Source organism: Dermochelys coriacea, chromosome 6, assembly GCF_009764565.3.
Source record: "Dermochelys coriacea isolate rDerCor1 chromosome 6, rDerCor1.pri.v4, whole genome shotgun sequence".
Taxonomy (NCBI): Eukaryota; Metazoa; Chordata; order Testudines; family Dermochelyidae; genus Dermochelys; species Dermochelys coriacea.
Window position 1 is genome coordinate 64,874,292 of NC_050073.1, and position 23,437 is coordinate 64,897,728.

At 42.0% G+C, this 23,437-nt stretch overlaps 1 protein-coding gene across 1 annotated transcript in view; it reads left to right on the top strand.

The window, feature by feature from the left end:
* LOC119857318 (cytosolic phospholipase A2 zeta-like) overlaps positions 1 to 23,437 on the top strand; it is a 48,459-nt gene that overhangs the window by 21,093 nt on the left and 3,929 nt on the right. The window contains exons 5-17 of the mRNA XM_043516366.1: positions 4,406 to 4,455; positions 4,996 to 5,038; positions 5,908 to 5,974; positions 7,338 to 7,507; positions 9,901 to 10,014; positions 15,059 to 15,096; positions 16,482 to 16,617; positions 17,140 to 17,276; positions 18,787 to 19,009; positions 19,954 to 20,068; positions 20,932 to 21,069; positions 21,412 to 21,519; positions 23,131 to 23,325. Coding sequence (XP_043372301.1) covers positions 4,406 to 4,455; positions 4,996 to 5,038; positions 5,908 to 5,974; positions 7,338 to 7,507; positions 9,901 to 10,014; positions 15,059 to 15,096; positions 16,482 to 16,617; positions 17,140 to 17,276; positions 18,787 to 19,009; positions 19,954 to 20,068; positions 20,932 to 21,069; positions 21,412 to 21,519; positions 23,131 to 23,325 — 1,534 coding nt within the window. The remainder of the gene's footprint in view (positions 1 to 4,405; positions 4,456 to 4,995; positions 5,039 to 5,907; positions 5,975 to 7,337; positions 7,508 to 9,900; positions 10,015 to 15,058; positions 15,097 to 16,481; positions 16,618 to 17,139; positions 17,277 to 18,786; positions 19,010 to 19,953; positions 20,069 to 20,931; positions 21,070 to 21,411; positions 21,520 to 23,130; positions 23,326 to 23,437) is intronic.

The window sequence follows — 23,437 nt, forward strand, 5'->3', positions numbered from 1 at the left end:
TTCTGATAGCTTTTGCAGCTTTGATTTAAAGTAATCCCAGGCCTCCTCTACCTTTAGATCCATAAATTCTTCAGTCCAATCCACTTCCCTAACTAATTTCCTTAATTTTTGAAAGTCAGCCCTTTTGAAATCAAAAACTCTAGTTGCAGATTCATTTTTGTTAATCCTTCCATTCAGTTTGAACTGAATTAGCTCATGATCACTTGAACCAAGATTATCCCCTACAACCATTTCTTCTATGAGGTCCTCACTACTCACCAAAATTAAATCGAAAATGGCATCCCCTCTAGTTGGTTCAGCAACTACTTGATGAAGGAATCCATCAGCTATCGCATTTAGGAAAATCTGAGCCCTATTATTATTACTAGCACTCGTCCTCCAGTCTATATCTGGGAAGTTAGTATCCCATGATCACGCAGTTTCCATTGGTATTTACTTTATTAAAAACATTAAAAAAGGCTCTATCTATATCCAAATTAGATCCGGTGGTCTATAGCACACCCCAAGCACTATCGTAGGAGAGGCTCTACTAGTTATCTTCCCCAATGTAATTTTTGCCCAGACGGACTCTGTCTTATCCATTGCATCGCTTCTTATTTCTTTATATTCTACCTCATCATTGATATACAATGCTACTCCATCACCTTTACCTTTATTTCTGTCTTTCCTAAACAGCACATACCTTTCAATACCTGTAGTCCAGTCATGACTACTATTCCACCATGTTTCTGTTATCCCTATAATATCTGGTTTCACTTCCAGCACCAGTAGCTCTAGTTCCTCCATTTTGTTATCTCCTCGCATTGGTGTACAAACATCTTAATTTTTGCTGTTTGGCCTTGCTCTCATTTTGTACCCTATTAGGCACAGTCATTCTACAGCCAGTATAACCTATTAGACTGGTATCCACACTGCCCTCGCTCCTTGTATACATTCTCCTACCCACAGCTGTATCCTTTCTTACTTCATCTTCTTCCCTCTCAATGCTAAAATCTGGCGTGGAGATTACCTGGACATTTCCCAACCATCTCCCCCAAATTCCTAGTTTAAAGCTCTCTTTATCAGTTGTGCCAGCCTCCATCCTAGAAGTCTATTTCCTTCCCTACTCAGATGAAGTCCATCCCGAGAGAACTGTCCTCTGTCCATGAATGTCCAGTGGCCATAAATCCCAAAGCCCTCCTTATAGCAACACTGCCTGAGCTATCTGTTGACAGTCAAAATCTTGTCACACCTTTGTTGCCCTTCTCTAGGAACAGGCAGGATCCCACTAAAGATCACCTGAGCCTCAATTTCCTTAAGCGTCTTCCCCAGCCTAGCATAGTCTCCCTTAATACTTTCCAGCGAGAATCTAGCTGTATCATTTGTTCCCACATGAAGGATAATTAGGGGATTCTTTCCCGCTCCCTTTAGGATCCTTTTCAACCTCAGGTCTACATCCCGTATCTTAGCACCCTTCTATTCTCTGGATCAGCTCCAGTTACAGGCCTGTCTATTCTTCTCAATAAAGAGTCCCCTATCACATAGACTTGCCTTTTCCTGGTGACAGTGCTATTCTCCAGTCTCTCCCCTGTTCCCTCTAGCTGCAAGTTCTTTCCATTCCTATTTTCCCTTATAATCCTCTTCAACCCATCCTGTATCCTCCTGGGGCTCATATTTGGTGTAGTCTCCCTTGACTCTTCCCCTTTTCCTATAGGACTAGCCTCTCTTCTCTTCTTCCTTGCCCTTCCACCTTCAGCGACTACCTGCTGAGCCCCTTCTTCATTTTCCAACTCTGCAAACCTGTTCCTAAGCTCTATTTCTCCTTCACTAGCCCGTCTTTTCCTCTGCCTTGTTCTTTTAGTCACATGCTTCCACTGATCACTTTCCTCACCCAGTCTCCCCTCAAAATTCCTCAGGCCTGCTTCCATCTATAAGTCTGAGCTTTTCCCTTCAGATACCCCATGTCTTTGCTCCATCATCTGCTCAAACCCCTTCCTAAACTCAGCCAGTCTTTCCACCTGCATCTCCAGACCTCGGATCTTTTCCTCCATCAGCTCTATCAGACGGCATTTCATGCAGAAAAAACTCTTACCAGGTCCCCCCTCCAGGATCATGTACATACCACAGCTTCCACATCCAATCATCCTCATGGTGTCTTCCACTACACGAGTCACTCCCACTGCTGCCTCCGTATCTGTCATAGCCTTCTCACCTAAGTCCTGTTAATCTGGGAAACACAAGCCACACCAAAAGACCACCCCCCACAGCAAAAACAAACCCCAAACAAGCATCACAATACAAACTCCCACTCAAACTCCCCTGTTTACAGCTCTGTTTGCTAGCTCATGTGCCGCTGCAGCTGTCTACGCTTCCTTATTCACTTTCTCCACACCATTGATGGTTTTATAGACCTCTGTTTTATCCCCCCTAATTTGTCTCTTTTCCAAGCTGAACAGTCGGTCTTTTTACAATCTCCTCATACCGCTAATAATTTTTGTTGCCCTTCTCTGTACTATTTCCAATTCTAATATATCTTCCTTGAGTTGGGATGACCAGAACTGCACGCAGTATTTCAGGTGTGGGTCCACCATGGATTTCTACAGTGGAATTATGATATTTTCTGTCTTATTATTTGTCCTTTTCCTAATGGTTCCTAACATTGTTAACTTTTTTGACTGCTGCTGCACATTAAGCAGATTCAGAGAACTATCCACAATCTTTCTTGAGTAATGACAGCTAATTGACCCCATCATTTTGTATTTATAGTTGAGATTATGCTTTCCAATACCCATCACTTTATTTTTATCATCATTGAATTTCATTTGCTCTTTTGTTGCCCAGTCATCCATTTTTGTGAGATCTCTTTGTAAGTCTTTGCAGTCAGCTTTGGGCTTAACTATCTTGAGCAATTTTGTATTGTCTGCACACTTTGCCATCTTAATGTTTTACCCCTTTTTCCAGATCATTGATGAATATGTTCAGTAGCAGTACAGTTGGCCTCAGTACATATCCTTGGGGGATCTGGCTATTTACCTCTCTCCACTGTGAAACTGAGCATTTATTCCTATGCTTTGTTTCCTGTCTTTTAACCCATTACTGATCCATGGGAGGACCTTCCCTCTTATCCCATGACTGCTTACAGTGCTTAAAGCTTTGGTGAGGGACCTTGTCAAAGGCTTTCTCAAAGTCCAAATACACTATATCCACTGGATCACCTTTTTCCATATGTTTGATGACCCTCTCAATGAATTCTGATAGATTGGTGAGACATGATTTCCCTTTACAAAATCTGTTGGCTCTTCCTCAACATATTGTGTTCATCTCTGTGTCTAATAATTCTCTTCTTTACTATAGTTTCAACCAATTGGCCTGGTACTGAAGTTAGGCTTACTGGCCTATAATTACCAGGGTTACCTCTGGAGCCTTTTTAAAAAATCTGTGTTACATTAGCTATTCTCCAGTCATTTGGTACAGAGGCTGATTTAAGCAATAAGTTACATACCACAGTTAGTAGTTCTGCAGTTTCATATTTGAATTCCTGCAGAACTCTTGGGTGAATATCATCTGGTCCTGGTGACTTATTACCGTTTATCAATTTGTTCCCAAACCTCCTCTATTGATACCTCAATCTGGAAGAGTTTCTCAGATTTACCACTTAAAAAGAATGGCTCGGGTGTGGGAATCTCCATCACATCCTGGGAAATGAAGAATGGTACAAAGAATTCATTTAGCTTCTCTGCAACAGCCTTGTCTTCCTTGAGTGCTCCTTTAGCACCTCAATCATCCAGTGGCCCCATTGATTTTTTGGCAGACTTCCTGCTTCTAATATATTTAATTTTTTTTTCACAGTTAGTTTTTGTGTGTCATACTAGTTGCGCTTCAAATTCTTTTTTGGCTTGCCTAATTATACTTTTACATTTGACTTGCCAGAGTTTGTGCACATTTCTATTTTCCTCAGTAGGATTTGACTTCCAATTTTTAAAGGATGTCTTTTTGTCTCTAACTATCTCTTTTACTCTGTTTAGCCACGGTGGCATTTTTTTGATCCTCTTACTGTTTTTTTTATTTGGGGTAAACATTTAGTTTAAACCTGTATTATGGTGTATTAAAAAAGCTTCCATGCAGCTTGCAGGCATTTCCCTCTTGTGACTGTTCCTTTTAATTTTAATTTAAATAGCTTCCTCATTTTTATATAGTTCCCCTTTTTTGAAGTTAAATGCTACTGTGGAGGTTTTCTTTGGCATTCTTCCCCCTTCCCCTTCCCCCAGTCACCATCCTGGTCAGGTAGTCGGTAGTATATTCCTACTACTATACTCTTATTATACAAGCATTGAATTTCTGTCCATAGAGATTGGGGTGGGTCTGGAGCTATGAAATGTACTCTCCAATATTCAGGTGACCCATTGTGTGTCTGGTCTCTTTCAAGGAAAATGAGGGGAAAGAAGAGTTGGATGTGGAATTTTCTTTGGAAGAAAGGTGAGGTTCCCCCCAGGTGCTGCTAACTGTACATTTAATTTTGAATTAACCCTTTACAATCCACTGTAGTACATCTCATTGCATTCATTATGTGAAGGGTTGTGATTATATGTGCCAACAAGGCTGCTGCTTCCTCAGTTTGAAGGGGTTGTTGAAGCACTGCTCTGAGGAAGTCACAGTCTTGGTATCCTAGATGTGTCTAGGACAGGTTAATGCAGCTGGATATTTCACAGTATATATTCCACTGTTTCATTGCAGTATGTCTGGGATAGCTGGTATCCCGTTCAAATCCTTCCTCCTTGGGTTCTGGCTATCCTGTGACAAGGTGGGAGAATCCAAAGCAGCTGTATAAAACCAAGATGCTATTTTTCCTCCTTCCTTTTGTCTGACATAAAGGAAGCATTTGCTTCAGTGTCAGATTATAGATTATAAAAAGCCTATCACATTTTAGGTCCCAATGCAGAGAGTTGGGAGAGGGAGGTAAGGGGGATTGTAGCTAAGGAACCAAAACTCATTCATATTATCCCTTCATTTCCACAGCACAGCTCCCCACGCTGAGTCCATCACCAATGGAGTTCTAGTGGTGAGTAGAAGATGTGTTTTTACTTACATGCTGGAGGACTGTTATTTAGTGTGGGTTGTGCTGTTGGTGGTGCACTGCTTTCCACTCCCCTTTCATTCTCTCAAATCAGAGAGACTCTCTCTTTGGCTGTGATTGTAGTGATGTCTCCCACTTCCCCCACAGGGTGTCAGCTGGGTATGTACCTGGGACTTTAAGTACCACAGAAGAGACCTCAACCTCATGAGCTAAAGAGTAACTCCATTAGCTGGTTGCAGTAGTAGGCTGTGATACTCTAGTGGACTTACATTAAAGGGTGACCTGACCCACTTTTTCCATATGTTACACTGTCACCTAGAAGCATTTCTTGAAATTGCTTTGTCTGGCAGCAGGGTGATAGTTTTCATTGCAGAGTGTCTGCTGTGAGGCAGATTTTGAAAAGCTGTATTTCTGGAGAACGTGTGTGTGGTGGGGAGAGTATTTTGGACCTCTCCCAGTGCTGAGGTACACATAGCTTTCCACAGAAGATGGTAGTGGTACACCTGCCTCATCACATCCCTGCACTCCCATTCCTGTGCCCCTTAATAACAAATGAGTTTAGGAGCCAATCTCTCCGGGCCAGTTTTATGTGGCACTGGTTTAGGTTGGAAGCAACCAGGAATAAGAAGTTGGAAGAAGGTGCTCAAGCCATAGAGTCACTCTGAGCACTGCAAGGAGAGTCTTGCTTAGGGGAAATGCTCTTCTGGATGCAGGAACATATCTGTCCTGAGTTTTGTCCTTGGATTATTCTTCTAGTAACTTCTCATCATAGAGACTAGCATTAGCGTCCGTGAGGAAATGAACACACTTTCCTAGTCAGAGTTAAGTTCTCACGGCCCATTCTTTTCACATAGGCTCATCCCTGCCTGTGTGTTCAAGGCTCCATCAATAAAAGTGAGAAGACCAAATGGATAATACAGGGTAGGTCTTGTGAGAGATATGACAATTTCCTGCAATAGCCTTGAAAAACCTTACTGAACTAAGTTAAGTATCTTTGGAGTCCATTGTGTTAAATGCAAAGATTATGTATTATTGTGGGCCTTTGTCTGCTGATCACCTTTTCCATGAGGCCAAGATCAAAGGTCCAAGCTGTGTAAAGGAAAAACTGAGCTATTCATGGCTGTTGTGAACTTGTGGTCACAGAAAAACCCCTTTGAGGGGTTTGAAGGACTGACTAGTAACAGAGGTCTTGCTCGAGTTGAGGGGTGATCTCAGGCAAGTCTATTAGCATGCATGTAGGTTCCTTTATGGTTTTTAATGTGTTTTCTCTGTAATGCTTTCACCTTTAAGAATAAATGTGCTTACTTACAAAGGCTCATGTGGTAACTTATAACTGCTGGCAATTACAGCTATTCATACCCTTCAAGAGAAAGCAAAGTGCAGATGCTAGCCTGTTTATGGAGTCTGGTTTCCTGGTGACATCACAATGTAGGCAGGGAATTACTGTGCAGCCTAAAAACACTCTGATCCGGAGGGAGAGAAATGTGGTCTCTGCCCAAGAGAGGACAGTTGAGGAGCTGGGAGCCTAGCATGGGTGCACTTGAGGGACTTGGAGGTGGGGAATACAGTGCAGTTGCCCTGAACTGTGATGGCTATGTCCTTTCTTTGACATATCCATCAAATTCAGGGGTTGAATGGCAGAGGATATGGTGAGGAACTTCCCTTTGTTATGGTGTTGTATAAAAAACATTGATATGGGCTTAACAGGACCTTCAGGAGGTCTGTCTGGTTCATTTCTAGCAGTCCTTTTGTTCACCTGGATGGCAAAGGGCAGATACTGACATTCCTACAAAAGGGGGATTGTGAGGAGGACAGCTGCGGCAATCAAAGATAATTCTGTAGATATTCTGTAAAATAACACTACCCCCTCCCTGCCAAAATCCATCCAAGCAAAATTCCCACCTTTCACTTAATGCAGTCCCTCAATGCTATCTGCAGTGCTGGGGGCACAGCTAACACACCTACGCTGTCACCATATCCTATTGGGTCGGGTGAGCAGGACCCACAACTGGAAACGAGGAAACCCATCTTAATGTTACAAGGGTTCTTATATAGGTTTGACAGCTGGAGATGATTAGTGGAGAAGCATTGCAGGCAGGGTTTTGGAGAATCAATGTGGAACTTGTTCTGGAGGATGTGAGAAGTTCTGGCATCTGGGAGGGGATTCTTGTTGAGGCATTAATCACTTGAGGACAGTTGATTGCAATCTAGAGTAGCATATTAGGGATTTCCTTTTCTGTCTTTATGCTCTTAATTGTGTGGGCTGACTCATTTCCTTATTCAGAGAACTGTCAGGTCAAGTTGTCCGTGCCAGGGGCCTTTGAGAATCGGTCATCCACTTTCTGTAGTGCTGATTCAGAAGAGAGAAGAAAGGTCCCATTTCTCTTCCATGTAGACAGAGAAATCAGCCCAGAGCTGCACTTGGAGCTGCTGCAAACAACAACTGTCCTAGAGGTGAGAAACAGCATTTGCCAGAGGCTTAATCCACTAGCCAGGCAAATACATTCTGAAGCCAGGTCCTCGACTCCTGAAAATGACACTTAGGTCCTGACTTATATTCCATTCATAATAATTCCATGTACTAGCCCGGTTGGACAAGTAGTGTTAGAGGCAAAGTTGACATAGGTCTTAAACCTGTTGATGAAAATTAGTCCATTATGTTAAAAAGGAACTATTTATATTAACTATTTAGATGTGAGAATACACAACAAATAATTATAGGGTGGGGCTTGTAGGGCTGACTATTGTTATAATGGCCCAGCACTTCCCATTATAAGATGCTGTTTATTTGCTTATAACTTTACTAAACTTTAACCATGTGGGCTGAAATTTTACTGCCAGATATCTGCCTCAAGCTGAATTATTTTGGAAAATTTCAGCCAAAATGATTGATCTGTTTCTGAGAATGTGCCTAGGGAAAAATGCATTGTTTTGCCCATGTTAAAAAAGACAACAAGCAGGGTGACCTTTTCTTTGAGAAGCTCTAGCACCCCCATGCCTTGGAGCAGGGACTTGAAATTTGGCAGGAGCATGGTATTTGTGTCAGGCATATTTCTTTCACCATCCCTATGAAAATCTGCCCAAATTTGGCCAATTTAGTAGCCCTTAAAAATTGCAGTTTGTATGTGGTCAGTAGAGAAATGCTAAACTTTGTAGCTGAATTCCCTGAGGATTCCATCCACATTAGGCATGCCCCACCTTGGAGCTAAGATGAACTTCTCTGCAATTGCAGACTGCTGGGCCAGGCACTGGAAGTTGGAGCAAAGGAGCCTGTCTCTCCTGTGCTTTCAATGGCCCTCCTGCTGATGCCTAGGAGTGTGGAGGAGGAAGCTACCTTACTCAAATGTAGAGGGGACAAAAGCTATACGTTGGGGTGGGGGGTCGGCGGGGTAGTGGACTGGAACAAGGAGCCTAGGGGATGAACAGGGACTGGAGGCTGACTGGGAGGGAAACTGTGAGTGGGATGGAGTGGGACTGGCTGGGCAAGTAGACTGGGAGCTAGGGAGGGAAATGGATGGGACTGAGAGCCAGTGGTTGGGCTGGAGAAACTGAGATTGGATGAGGAGTTGCAGGGAGATTTGGACTAGAACAGATCTGACAAGGAGCCAGAGTAGGGGAGAACTGGGACTGTCTGGGCAAAGAGATAGGTGCATGGAGCCAGGGTGGGTGGGTGCTGAGATTGGACAAGGAGCCTGTGGAGGAAGACTGGGACTGGAGGCTTGGGTGTGTGGAGCAACAGATTGGAAGAGGAGGGGGAAACTGGGACTGTTTGGGCCAGGAGAAGGGAGAAAAGGGGCAGGGGTAGGGTGGTGGGGAACTGGGAATGGCTGGGCAAGAGGACTCAGACTCGGAGTGGGGGAGGTGACTGGGATGGAATGTCTGGAGGAGTTGAGACTAGGACTTCCTGGGCAAAGAGACTGGTACTGGAGTGAGAAACCTGAGGTATGGAGACTGGGACTTGCTAGGTGAGGAGAATAGACTCGGTGAGGAGCCAGGGGTGGGGAAGAAACAGGACTGGTTCAGGGACAGGTTGGAGGAGACAGGGCAGAAGGGGTCAGTCTTGGTGGGAAATGGTTAGAAGTGTCTGTGCCCACTAGAGCAAACTCCCCTCCAGAGCCTGGAATGCAACCCAAGATTCCCGAGTCTCCCCATTCCTCTGCTGTCAGCAAATATCTGTGAAGCCCACTGGCAAAGTGTCCCCTCTAGTTCTGGGCCGTAGAAACGGTGACAACCTACTACTGCTATCAATTACTCCATTACCTCAAGTGGCAGAGGTCTGTGCAATGGATCTAAAGGTTCCAACCTGCTGATGAGCTACGCAGGTTTATTAAAGGTTAAAAAGGGCATAGTCAAATTCCTATTAAAGTCAAAGGAAAGAGGACATTGATTTTAGTGGAAATAGGATTGGGCCTTCATATTCTACCATGTATCCAGGTTCAAAGGACAAGTTTATGTAGTTGCTTGTCTTTGGGAATGTTTCTGTATAATGATCCACTGGTGTGAATTGGGTAGGTCAGAATTGTTTATGTAACTTTAGCTTGTAATTTTTAACTTTTCAAAGTTAGTGAGATTTTTAAGGAGATATTATCGGTACATCTTTTCCTGAATTGCATGGCTCAACCTGAACTGAGACATAATAAAGTTTTTGTTATTGGGTAATTAAACCACCAGCCATTTTTACTCATTTGAACAGTGAACATATGATTTTGTATTAGTCAATAGCACATAGCTAAATGGTATGTTTTTATAACAAGTATACAGCACCTTGAGTGATGGAAGGATGCTTCTATAAATGTATACAAATAGTTACGTTTCTCTGTATGTAAACCAAGCATTTTAATTCCTAGGAGGGATGGAGTGAGGATCTGAAAATGCACACTGCACGCTTAGGGACGGGAGCAATCCCCCTTGCAACACTTCCTCTTGGACAGGAAGTTGAAATTAGCATTCCACTAGGAAAGGTAATAGTCTCTCTTTCTATGAACAGGTTTTTTAGGGGCGTGAAAATGTGGACTAAGTTAAGCTTTGTGCACTTAAGCTCTATGTTGTCTTTCTGTTACTGTTAGTGTTGGTTTTTTAAAGCCAGAAGCATTTGGGGGTATAAACTGTTTTTTACAATGTGTTTATACAGCACCCTAGTATAGTGATGCCTGGATCTGACTGGAGCTGTTATGTGCTACAGTAAGAGGGAAGAGAAAGGGATGCATGAGTCAGAGATAAGGAATGGAGGAGGGGGAATGTTGAGGGAGGAGAGGTTTTTGATGGAGAATCAAGAGAGATAAGAAAAAAGTTGGTTGTTAGAGCAAATAATGAATTTAAAGGGGATAATCAGAGGGGGACAATATTATAATGGAAGTGAAGGGTAGGAGTGAATGAGGGGACTGATAGGGATAAGCCTACCACTATCTCTCCCTTTGTGCCTTTCATTTTCCCTTTACTAATTACTCCTGTCCTCTCACACTTACCTGACCTTCGGTTTGGAATGGGGTTTGGCTCAGAAATCCTATCCACTTTGACCTGCCTGACAGGTTGCTAGAGAGCGGACGTGCTCTGGTAAATGTTCTGGATTCAACTGTGGAAGCCCATGGTATCTAATCCCTTATATACTGTCTGTCTCTCCTAATGAGCAGTCACTCGCATGTTATTGCTTCCTCACAGTAAAGTTGGAGCAGTCATCTCTGAAATGTGGGAAATAGGAGGAAGGAGTGAAATCTCATCTACAATTCATGGGTTAATTTAAAGCATCAAATAAAACAGAGCAAAACTGTGTATAAATTCATTGAACCCTGTTTTTTTCCTATTCAGTTCATTTTCTCTGTCTGGTCTTGCTGGTCAAGGACCTCTTTATGGAGATGGGAAGAAATGAGATGTCCATGTTGACTTGAGATGAGCAATCACAAGAAGTATTTTGCATGCCCATGGACTCCGGAAGAGAGACCTGGTTTTGCACTTGCCTCGCCCTGTTCTCCTCTTAAGAGGAGGAGACAGAGGCTAGTGTTGGGTGAGCACAGATCTGGCAGCTCAGCAACTAAACCTGCTCCTCCCTCTGTCGATCTGGCTGTGGCTTGTCTCATGTTTCCATTCTCTTACTCTCTCCCTCCTCCGGGCCCTTGGCTCTCTGCAAGAGCAATGTGCTGTATGTATATTGCATCTATATAGGCAATCAAGTCAAGCATATTAGTCTAAATGTCTTAACCATTCAATAGCTGAGGGAAGGGCATTGTCCAAGTCCATGCAGGAACCAGGCAGCCCTTGCTGATGGGTGTACCCCGCAGCTTTGTTGCCTATATCTTCACAGGCTACAGTGGCAAAGTGGGGAGTCACAAAGGCCCCATTTAGAGTCATTAGCAACATATTTTAACACTCCACATCTGAAGAGATTGAGCTTTACCCAAAGATGGTGTGCAAGGTCAAACACATGGGTTTGTTGGATCTGTCACAAGATATGTACTGACTATGTTTTTGTGCTTATAATCTCTATGGTTACATTGATGGCTTTTCTCATCACACAGTGTCATGTCATCTTCAGTGAACTGTTAGGAGGAACCTCTAGAATCTTCTGTCACACGAGCTGTGATGTCCGAAAATCTCTGTTACATAAACTTTCATGTTCAAAACCTTCTGCCATGTTGACTCACATGCTGAAATGGGATTATGTGAATGAACTAAATTAGCTCTTTTTGTTAAAATTTGTCAAAATCCATGTATTTATTGCCTTAACCAGCATTTGGATTTTAATGATTCTGCAGGCATTGGTTGCTTACAAAAATGGCTTACAAAAAAATTGAAAATCCAACCCTGAAAATCTTGAGAAAGTGATTATTATAACACACTGTAACTTCACAAACTCTCTAACACTTCTTACATTAAGTTTAAAAAGAATGCTAAGTGTTGTAATTTTAAAATTTTCCTTCAAAAAAAATTGAAATTGGAAAAAATATTAACACTTAATGGGGCCAATTAAAAGGAAAATTCTCATGCTACTTTTAACTGCGGAGCTTCTGGCAGAACCTCCATAACAGGGCTTCAGTTTTTGCTCTGGATAAGTATCCTCATACCATCTGATTTCAAATCCTACACCCTTGTACAATGAGCATTCGGACAAAACATCCTACACTGAATTAAATTTGTACTATCTATTATTGCAGTAGTTCCCAGAGGCCCCAGCCAGGAATGCTCCCCATTGTGCTGGGTTGCTGTACCAATGTATATGAAGAGGTGTTTACAATATGGTCTGCAATTTATCCACCAGTTTACACAATAGTTAATTTCACTTCCCCTAATCAGCCTTTGTGGTGTACCGAACTGACCAAAGTTTATTTGCTCAGATCAGAGGTTATGCTAGATGTCTGCTAATACCTACCTGAAGCAAGTGGCATCTCTCCTAGCCAGTTTGCATTACTTATAGTAACTTTAAAATTTTTACTAATTTATTTAATAATTCAAATTGATGTCAGAAGATCATTAAATCTCTAAAGACTGAGCTTTCTACAGTGACAGGTTCTGTGTTCAGTTTGCACTTTTAGAGGAGATGTACATGTGACCCGGTGTGCCTAGGGCAGCCCTCACTTCAAATGCCAAGGTCAGAGCAGGCTGCAAAAGGGAGATCTGACACTCCCAAAATTGGTGGTTAACACTGAAGTTAAACTTACCAACCAGTCACAAACAGTGCTTATGATTCCCCACACTGGTTATCAAGAAGCTAAAAAAGAAATCACACAGCCCTCTTTATTGCATTCCAGTGCACCTAGATGCAGTAAGGCAAATAGTTATTTAAAAAACTCTTCTCACTATCATAGGCGCCAACTTCTCAATCCCCCCCCCTTCGCCCCTGGCTCTGCCCCGACTCCGCCCCTTCCCTGCCCCCATTCTAACCCCTTCCCCAAAGTCTCCGCCCCCCTTTCCCCATTGGACTCCTTCCTCAAATCCCTGCCCCGGCCCCACCTCTTCTCTGCCTCCTCCCCTGAGTGCACTGTGTTCCTGCTCCTCCTCCCTCCCTCCCGGAGCTTGTTACGCCATGAAACAGCTGTTTCATGGTGGCAAGTGCTGGGAGGAGAAGCAGGGATGCAGCACGCTCAGGGGAGGAGGTGGAGGTGAGGTGAGCTGGGGCGGTGCGGGGAGCTTGGCTGCCGGTGCGTGCAGAGCACCCACCAATTTTTCTCCTGACTATACAAACCCCAAAGAGCCAGCCACATTGCCAGGTCAATATTAGATTGTATCTTACTCGAAATACCACATTGCCTGCCAGCCAATCCTTTAGTATCTAAAACTAAAGGTTTATTTTAAAGAAAAAGGAAAGTACAAGAAGAGACTTGTTAAATGATAAAGCACTCAGATACACCCAGAGACTTCAAAGTCCACATATCAAGTTTTTAGCAGTATTGGTGAGTTTTCTGGCTTGAAAATCCTGCTGGAACACATCCACAGCTTGGATGGGTCATTCAGTCATTTGTTTAGAGCTTCAGTTTGTGGAAAAGCTACTCCAGAGATAAGAAGCAGGATTGAAGACAAAAAGCATTGATGCAGCTGCCCTTTATATTCCTTTTGCCATGTGGCTTGTACTTTGTGTCCCAAACACAAGCTTCACAGCCCATGGGCATGGAAAAGCCTTAAAGCCTCTGTCCATTGGTATGCCCCTACAAATCCTGCTGACTCACAAGGTGTATTCCCTGGCTCCTTTTAGTGACTTCATTGAACAACTGATGACCCTTGACGGGCCATCGAACAGGCTAAGTGGTGCTGATGCCAATCTGTCTGGGGGTGTCACCTAGAAACAAAGCACAAGTTTGGAAATACAGATATACCTTACATATCTATAACTCATAATAAAAGGTGATACAAACATATAAACAAAATTATCATACTTGGAAAATTTTAACATTTTGGCAGATACCTCACAGGACGTATCTGGTCAGATTCCTTGCAATTTTATAATATTGGTATCAACAATATCATAGTGTCTCACATATTCTATACATTGTATACAAGGAACCGCTGTGTTCATTTATGGTGACTTTACTGCTAACTTTTCTTGTTTTCTTAATCTACAATAAGGACCTAACCACATCGCCACACCATCAGGGGCTTATTCACCTGCACATCTACCAATGTGATATATGCCATCATGTGCCAGCAATGCCCCTCTGCCATGTACATTGGCCAAACTGGACAGTCTCTATGCAAAAGAATAAATGGACACAAATCAGACATCAAGAATTGTAACATTCAAAAACAAGTAGGAGAGCACTTCAGTCTTCCTGGACACTCAATAACAGACTTAAAAGTGGAAATTCTTCAACAAAAAAACTTCAAAACCAGACTTCAACAAGAAACTGCAGAACTGAAATTAATTCGCAAACTGGACACCATCAAATTAGGCCTGAATAAAGACTGGGAGTGAATTGGTCACTACAAAAAATAATTTTCCCTCTGCTGATACTCATACCTTCTTGTCAACTGTTGGAAATGGGCGACATCCACCTTGATTGCATTGGCCTCGTTAGCACTACAAAAGTAATTTTCCCTCTCTTGATATTCACCTTCTTGTCAACTGTTGAGAATAGGCCATTTCCACCTTAATTGAATTGGCCTCATTAACACTGACCCCCCCCTTGGTAAGGCAATTCCCATCTTTTCATGTGCTGTAATATTTATACTGCTTACTGTATTTTTCACTCCATGCATCTGATGAAGTGGGTTTTAGCCCACGAAAGCTTGTGCCCAAATAAATTTGTTAGTCTCTAAGGTGCCACAAGGACTCCTCATTGTTTTTGCTGATACAGACTAACACAGCTACCACTCTGAAATAAAGGTCAGTCTGACTAAAGCATACATTTGTTCTTTGTGTATGGTGAAAACATAATATGGCCTGTCTTCGAGTTGGCTTTACTTCTGGGTAGATCTTGTATAATTTTTTTATGATAAGCTGTGGGAATTCTTTATGCTTCACAGGTGAGACCGTCTGTAAAACTATCCTTTGATTCAGGATTGTTCCTTCTTTTCCAGGGGCAAGGGGTGGATCTGACTGTGAAGGTTGAAGAGAGGTACGTCCGATACCCAGAAATTCCTAAAAGAACATATGATAAGCAAATACTGTTCTCATTTATAAACTATCTTGGTAACTGTTTTACCTGTCTCAGTCACACTTAGTTTTACCTGACTGTCTCAAGGTGAAAAAAGTGTAGAGGGTTTTTTCTTCTGTTGTATCAGTTCACTGTAACTTTACTGTAGAATCAGTTTTCCTTGTATTTGAAATTTCTTGTATCTGTGGGTTCAAAAAAAGAACTGAAATTATATCAAACTTGGGGCTGAGTGCTGAAGAGTTGCTTGCGGAAGTCAAATCTGAAAAAGTTGCTTCAAATGGTAATATGTGGACTTGTCCACAAACTAATGCATGTATGAGCATGGGCAGGAGAGCTAGCACTCAGCTCCAAACAGTATAATGTGTGTGTCATTATTGGTAGGTTATATTTTTTCAACATAGAGCTGATTCCTGTTTTAGGCATGGTCTGAAGATAGTATAAACCACACATCATGTCATTAAGACACATTTAATATACCTGCAGAATGTTTACGACTTTCCTCTAACCAGATTTTACATCTGCCTTTTTCAGAGAGGTTGTTACAATTCTTTTAGACATTTTAATACCTCTATTGCTCTATTGAGATCCATGAGCATTCAGCAAATATGAAAGGAGTCAGCCCTGTTTCAAAGAGCTTATGGTGCAAAAAGGCAAAATGCAAAGCAGGGTTGGGGAAGGGATACAGCTTAAAAGTGAAGTGACTGCATAATCTTGTAAGTAGAAGAACGTTAGAACTAACTTTAGTTGTTTTGCTGATGCCTTGCTTCTATCTGTTCCCTGATTTGTAATACATTTATCTAAAGAGTGTATATTCTGCTTTTTTGGCTGTATAAAAGTTTTTATCCCCATGTATCATCTGAGAAATTGTATAGGTGATTGAACAGACTTGTCAGGTACAATTTTTTTAAATATTGTATTTTGTTTTTAATGTCTAATTATCTGATGGAAGAGAGCAGGGTTGGAAGTTTCATTTTTGTGAGGCTATCCTCATGATGTAAGGCCTTTCAGAGGGTTTTGAAGGACGGGTGAAGTTTGGTCTGGAATGCTGAAGTGAGAAAACTGTTCCAGAGATGGGACAAACTGTGCTTTTTTCATGGCTCTTATCACTTGGACAGCTTGGTTCTTTAAAAACAGATACTAGTAAAACATAAACAAGAATACAACACAGGTATGAATGAAAACCAAGGAAAAATAAATGCATTTAATTTTTTCTCAGCTGGTCTTAACTGGTGAGGCAGGGTACAAAATCAGAGAGGTGGTCTCAAGTAATAAGGGCTCTCTGAAAGTTCATCTCTCTCTTTTGCCATTCCTGTTCTCCCTCACTCTCCTCTTGCTTGTGGGAGTAGCTCTCAGGATCTTGATGTGCGCATCAGTTTTGACCTCTGTAAAGGAGAGAGAGAATTTTTGGACGTGAGGAAGAAAATAGTTTCTGATGCCCTAAAGAAGACACTTGGTTTGCCAGAGAAGCCCAAGAAAGATGAGGTATGAAATTCCCTTTTTAGAGAACTCTGTCCTTTGTGACTAGTTTTAGGGGGAGATAACTGTGCTGTCAGTGAACCTCAGCTTAATGGAAAATAGATTGTAAGCACACAGATTTTGAAAAAGCAGTTCAGAATGCAAGACACAGTCAGAGCTTGTATTTACAGAAGCAGAACAGGGACAAACAACCCAGAAAAAAAGGAAAAAGCTATCTGAGCTGCTAATAGTACATTTTCTGTCCAAAATGGCTGCTCATACTCCCAGATAAAATTACAGAGGCTAAATCAGCAGAAGATTTGATCATAGTGGGCTCAGATTTTTAATGTCAACAGAGCCTTTTCATAGGAATACTTATCTGTCTAACTACCTCCCATATTTTATTTTTGTTTATAATGAGAAAATCCATGAAATGAAACCTAAAACCAAATGACTTTGTGAGTGTGTGTAGTTTAATACATATGTATGCAATGCAGTATATTCAATTGCATATGTTTTTCATAGCCTTTCATTCTTCTATTCCGGTAGATCCCTGTAGTGGCAGTAGTGGGATCAGGAGGTGGGATGAGAGCCATGACTGCTTTCTATGGCAATCTATCAGGACTCCAGCAGCTTGACCTCTTGGATATCCTGATGTATATGTCTGGAATCTCAGGATCCACCTGGTATGTAACTGGAACTTTTTCCCCATAGTCCTTCCATCTGAGAACCCAAGTCAGCATAGTCTGGGGAATGATACTCTATTGACACAATTTACTTTTACCAACATGGATGATTCAGTGATAAGCTCATATATTTCCATAGTCTCTGTTATTCATCTGGTTACTTATTTAATTATCATTCAAATTTCTAAAGTTTGTCTATAGATGCCCATTCAAGTTCTGGGTTCCTTTCCCATAAATTAAAAATTACAGGATAAATATAGCCAGAGGACTGCCCATAAACTAAACCCACCTTGGTCCACCCCCTCCCAACTGCCTTAACTAAGGGAGGAAAATGGTGAGCTCTGCAGCACGCCCAGAAGGTTAAGAAATCTGGGCTCTGGTAGATCACGTGGGGACAATTGAATTCCAGAATCAAGGGCTCCTCACAGGGGATGCTCTATCAGAAGCTCCTTGTTGTTCATATTGAGGGACCTTACGCACCCCTGATGATCTCCATTGTGACAGTAGATCACAGGGATTTGAGTTGCCTCCCTCCTTCCCCCAAATCAGTGACAAAAAGGAGAAGCAGGAAATATCTTTGCCCCGCTTTTTTTTAAAGTGAGCATTTTTCTTCAATCCATACAATATTTTCATTAACATAATTCTTATCAAAAGGTTTCAAACTACTTTCAGTTTCATTGAGCCAGATCCATCTCTCTGGGCCTTAATCCCTTTGCCACTGAAAGTCTTCTTTCTGAGAAATGAGGTTTTAGTGATATCAGGTTTGTAGCAGAAAAATCAAGGGACAAGCCTATGTAGTGTTAAAATAAATTGGTTTGTAGAAAGGTGTGTAAAGTATGGCTAGGTATTAAGAAAAAATAATGTGAATTAAGTTAGAGGGAAGGTACTATAAAGGGGGTGTGTTTGTGCCTAAAGTAGTCTGAGATACTGAGGTAAAGAAAAGAGGGCACACAGGAAGCCCAAGACATTAGAAGACCATGGTAATCGATGCTTTAGGAAAGTTTCTTCATACTAACAGGTTTCAGAGTAGCAGCCATGTTAGTCTGTATTCGCAAAAAGAAAAGGAATACTTGTGGCACCTTAGAGACTAACAAATTTATTTGAGCATAAGCTTTCGTGAGCTATAGCTCACTTCATCGCTGTAGCTCATGAAAGCTTTATGCTCAAATAAATTTGTTAGTCTCTAAGGTGCCACAAGTACTCCTTTTCTTTCTTCATACTAATAATTAATTAGGTTGTTACTGAAAATCTGAGGGTGTGCACAGAGATCTGATATTAAGACTTTAAGAGAATGCAGTTTTGAGGCTCAAACTGTGACCTATCATAAAATTAATAGGAAAGATTCCAAGGTGTGCTATAGACTATACATTTACATGTTTTTAAATAAAAACAGATGTTACTTTCAGTTCTGTTCAAATCACAATGTGGGGAGGGCAGTCATCTTTCTCTAGTCATTTGGCATCTTGTGTAATAATTTGTTTACTGATAAACTTGGTGGACGTTTTACTAGGTGTTTGTCTAAACTCTACAAAGACCCTCACTGGTCCCACAAAGACCTCCAGGATGCAATTAGCGTTGCTCGGAAACTCGTGACCAGCAGCAAAGTGGGGGCGTTTTCTGCTGAACGACTGGTGTATTATTTGCAGCAGCTGATCTTGTTGGAGAAAGAAGGACGGAAGGTCACACTCACGGATTTGTGGGGCCTTATCATAGAATATTTCTTACAACAGAAGGTAATGAAAGTCCTGGATGTGAATAGTTTGTCTTCAGAATAGGAGTTTAACAAACCTATTTGAAGCCTCCGGCAACTTATCTCTTCAGACTTGTGGGACATTTCTTAAACTTCTCCCAGACATAAACAGAATTTTACAGGAGAAATGAAAACTTTAAATAATATCCAACAGTGATTAAAGCCCCCATGTGATTATCCTATGTTAATTATAAATCTATTCCATGCTAATATTATAGTAATTATCCTCTGATGATCATAAATACATAGAATTTTGTATTTTTAAAATGCTCTACAACCATTAGCTGACTTATCTTCATAATACCTCTGAGATGGATAAGCATTACCTCTTTTTGCGGATGGTGTAGCTCTGACACAGATTTGTTATGTTACTTGTCTAAGGCCACAGGATGAATAAGGGACAGATAGGATTAGAACTCTAGAATCCCTGGCCCACAATATTTTCCTCAGTAGGTATGTGTGTCTAGTACTTTGTAAAAATAAAAGGAGTACTTGTGGCACCTTAGAGACTAACAAATTTATTAGAGCATAAGCTTTCGTGAGCTACAGCTTACTTCATCGGATGCATTACTTTGTATTTGCTTTTATGTTTTTATGTTTTTATGTTTTTCATTCTCTCTCTCCTGATGCCTAAAGGAACCATTTATGAGGACTAAACACTGTAACATCTAGGTTTTTTCTCATATTTAAATTTCTGAATTGTGGAAATACTGAAAGATGAGATCATGAGTTCGACAAATTACTCCACGTTTTAAAAAAGCCCATGAAAAATTAAAAAGAATTTGCTTGAGAATTTCCTCTGAGTTCACTATTCATGCTGTGTGATTGGTCACATCTGTCACATGGTATTGCGAGGGCAAGAGGAACCTTCTATTTAAAGGCAAAACTGAACACCAAAGTGATATGACTTTTCCCTGCCATATCCAGCAGGATCCGTCGAAGCTGTCTGACCAGCAGTCAGCAGTCAGGTGGGGACAGAACCCCTTTCCCATCTATGCAGCTGTCAATGTGAAGCCCAATGTCGGTAGCCATGAATTTACAGGTATAAAGTGAAGTGTTTTTCCCCCCTCTAAAATCTGTAAATAACATTTTCCCCTCAGTTTTAATTATTTTTGTCTTTGTTCCCAGTCTCAAATATTGTCGCAACAAAGAAATGATGGTGGGTAGCAACATAAATGCTCCTTCAGACCCTTGCTACATTGAATTTGCTGGGTGAAATCCTGTTCCCATTAAACTCTCAATGGGAGATTTGCCATTGACTCCACTGGGGCTAGGGTTTTACCCATTATGTATACCTAACTTTCCATGCCTTTTAAATATTTGTAATGATGTGTTCAATAGCACATCTTCTCTTGAATTGTATTTGGCAATCCTAATTATAATGCTAAGACATTGGTTTGTTTTTGGATGTATCTCTCTGTGGGCATGTGCACATCTTTATTTGATGTTTGTTTGGTTTTTTACTCCAACACACTTTTGAATGCTGATATGATGGATTGACATTTTGTTTGGCTGATTTGAAAATCCCATTACTTAATTATTCCTGTTAGTGGTATGATAATACTTCTTTAAATTCATTCTTCATCCCTTTTGCTGCCATTAAAAAATATCAACTTGTGATGCTGGTGAAAAGTCTTAATAGTGAATTCCCGAGAATCTGTTAAATAAATCTCCTGTCAATCATATTGCTCTCATGCCATAACTAAGATGTATGTGGGAGAACCTCATCTCAGGGCATTAAAGCATTCTTATCTGGGAGGGTTAACCTTTATCAGCATAGGCATCATTGGTATGGGTTAAGAAACTGAATTATTCTCTTAGCCATTCTCCCGGGAATGAGGAGGAGATGAAAATGTTTATCCAAGTGTATTTGTGAGATAATTATCTTGGTTAACCCTTTCACAGAGTGGTGTGAGTTCACACCCTATGAGTTTGGTAGCCATAAGTATGGAGCCTTTATCCGCATAGAAGACTTTGGCAGTGAATTCTTCAATGGGCTGCTGCTTGGGAAGTGTCTGGAGCCCAGAATTTGTTTTCTGCTGGGTAAGATCCGATGCTGCTAGAAACACTCCTATTATGCTTTATAGCAACTGTAACTTGATGCACGTTGATGAGAGGGTTAAGAATAATCAGATATTTAATTGTTAGTGACTTATATCAACAGCTATAAAGTTGCATAAGATGTTGCCCCTGGAGACTGTTAGGCATCTAACCACACTCTGTGTTCTTAACTGAACAAGACTTTTATTAAAGATAATCTGTCCTATCCCAATTTTGTCCTGCATATGATGCATATCTGATGTGGTGAAATTGAGTTTGGTCATGCTGTTCAGTGCCTGAGATGTCTAGGGGACGTAAATTAATACTTTCCTTGTCCCTTTTCAGGAATATGGGCCAGTGCCTTTGCTGCCAATCTAGATGAAATCTGGGAAGAAGTGATTTCTTCAAAAGTTGGCTTTCTAGAATCTCTGAAAGATGCCATCAAAGCTATAGGTAAAGGATAGAGACTGGGTTTTCCTTAGTAATATGAAAGGGTCTTGAAAATATCTCCTCCATTCAAGGAAGTAACCTCTTCTCACAACATAAAAGAAGATAATTTAGGAGGGCCTTAACAGCACTGTCTACTGGTAGCCCATTTAGTTTAGATTATAGGAACATTATGTGTGGGACTGACCGAGGAGATAAGAAAGGATAATACAGTTTGTAATACAAGAGATAATAGAAGTTCTCCTTACAGTATAATGAAGAAAAAGAGAAAATGAGCAGCACCACAACTTTCTGAACCTTCACAATAGCATCAGATTCTGGACTTATTTACACTACAACTATTAGGGACTCAGAGGAAGTGGCAATATCACAGTTATCCCCTGCAGCACTTGCAATATGTGTGAAGTTTGTAGTTTAGATAAGTACTTATCTATGTCCCCTTTGCCAGGTGAAAACCATGAACTGTTCAAAGTGGGGACATGGGTGGCCCCACTTATACTAGAGATTTTAACTCTAGTATACAAGGTTGGAGCCAACTGTGTCTTGTTTTCTCAACATTCTATTGTAGGCAGAGGTGAAAGTAACTTAAAGGACTTATCGGTACGCCTGAGTCCTGAGCAGGGGGCGGGGCCTTGACCAGAAGGGGCAGGGCCTCAACCGGAAGAGGCGTGACCTTTAGAGCCCCGGGATTTAAAGGGCCCAGTGCTCCGGCTGTGGTAGTGGCAGCTGGGAGCTACGGTGGCAACTGGGAGACCCAGGGCTCGGGGGCCCTTTAAATCATGGCCCGAGCCCCGCTGCCAGAGCTCTGGCATAGCAGTGGCGGCTGAGGGCTCTGGTAGTGATTTAAAGGGCCAGGAGCTCCCAGCTGCCACTACCCGCAGTGGAGCCCCGGGCCCTTTAAATTGCCAAAGGAGCCCTGGTGGCTCCCGGCTGCTGCCACTACCCCAGAGCTCCGGCAGCGAGGATTGGACAGCGATTTAAAGGGCCTGGGGCTCTGCTGTGGTAGCTCCAGGCCCTTTAAATCACCTCCTGGGGAAGCTGGTCTGGTCCGGCGCACTGACTCTTACCGGTATGCCGTACTGGACCATAACGGCTTTAAATTGCTGCCCAGCCCCGCTGCTGGAGCCCCTGGGGTAGCAGCGGTGGCTGGGGTCTCTGGTGGTGATTTAAAGGGCCCGGGGCTCCCAGCTGCCGCTATTGGCTGCCTCCGCTACCCGGGGGCTCTGGCAGCAGGGCTCTGTTGGCAATTTAAAGGGCCAGGGGCTCCAGCTGCTGCCAGGAGCCCCAGGCCCTTTAAATCACTGCCTGGGGAAGCTGGTCTGGTTCGGCACATTGGCCCTTGCCGGTATGCCATACTGGACCATACCAGCTTACTTTCACCTCTGATTGTAGGTGGAGGCTTAATAATACCCACCATTTTTTAAAATATTGCTTGAGGTGTTAGGTACATGAGTCCTGCTAAAGACAGTAGCATTTGTGTTTAAAATCCCAGCTGTTGTAGATGGAAATGTCAGTATAAAATGGCTGGCATCTTGAACTCAGGGTAAAATGGCCAGGGAATTGTGACATTTGAGCTTGGATGAAGAGATCTGAATTCTGATTTGTTTCTTTCTGCAGATGAGGCTCGTGGACGCCAGCCTCTGGACCCCTCACAATTAGAAAAGCGAATGGTCATGCCAGGTGGAGCCTTCTCACATTTATTTCAAGATGTATTTAAGTCTCGCTTCTCTGCTGGGGAAAACATTAACTTCATGCGTGGACTGTACCTTCACAGGGACTATGTCAATGCCAAAGAGTTCGTGGCCTGGAAAGGTGGGTAACAAGATTCTGTGTGAGAGAAACCAGGCTGTGTGTCAGATGAATTGGGGACAGTTAGGAAGTGAAAGATAACCGATCAGTGATAATGCAAGTATGTGTTATCCAA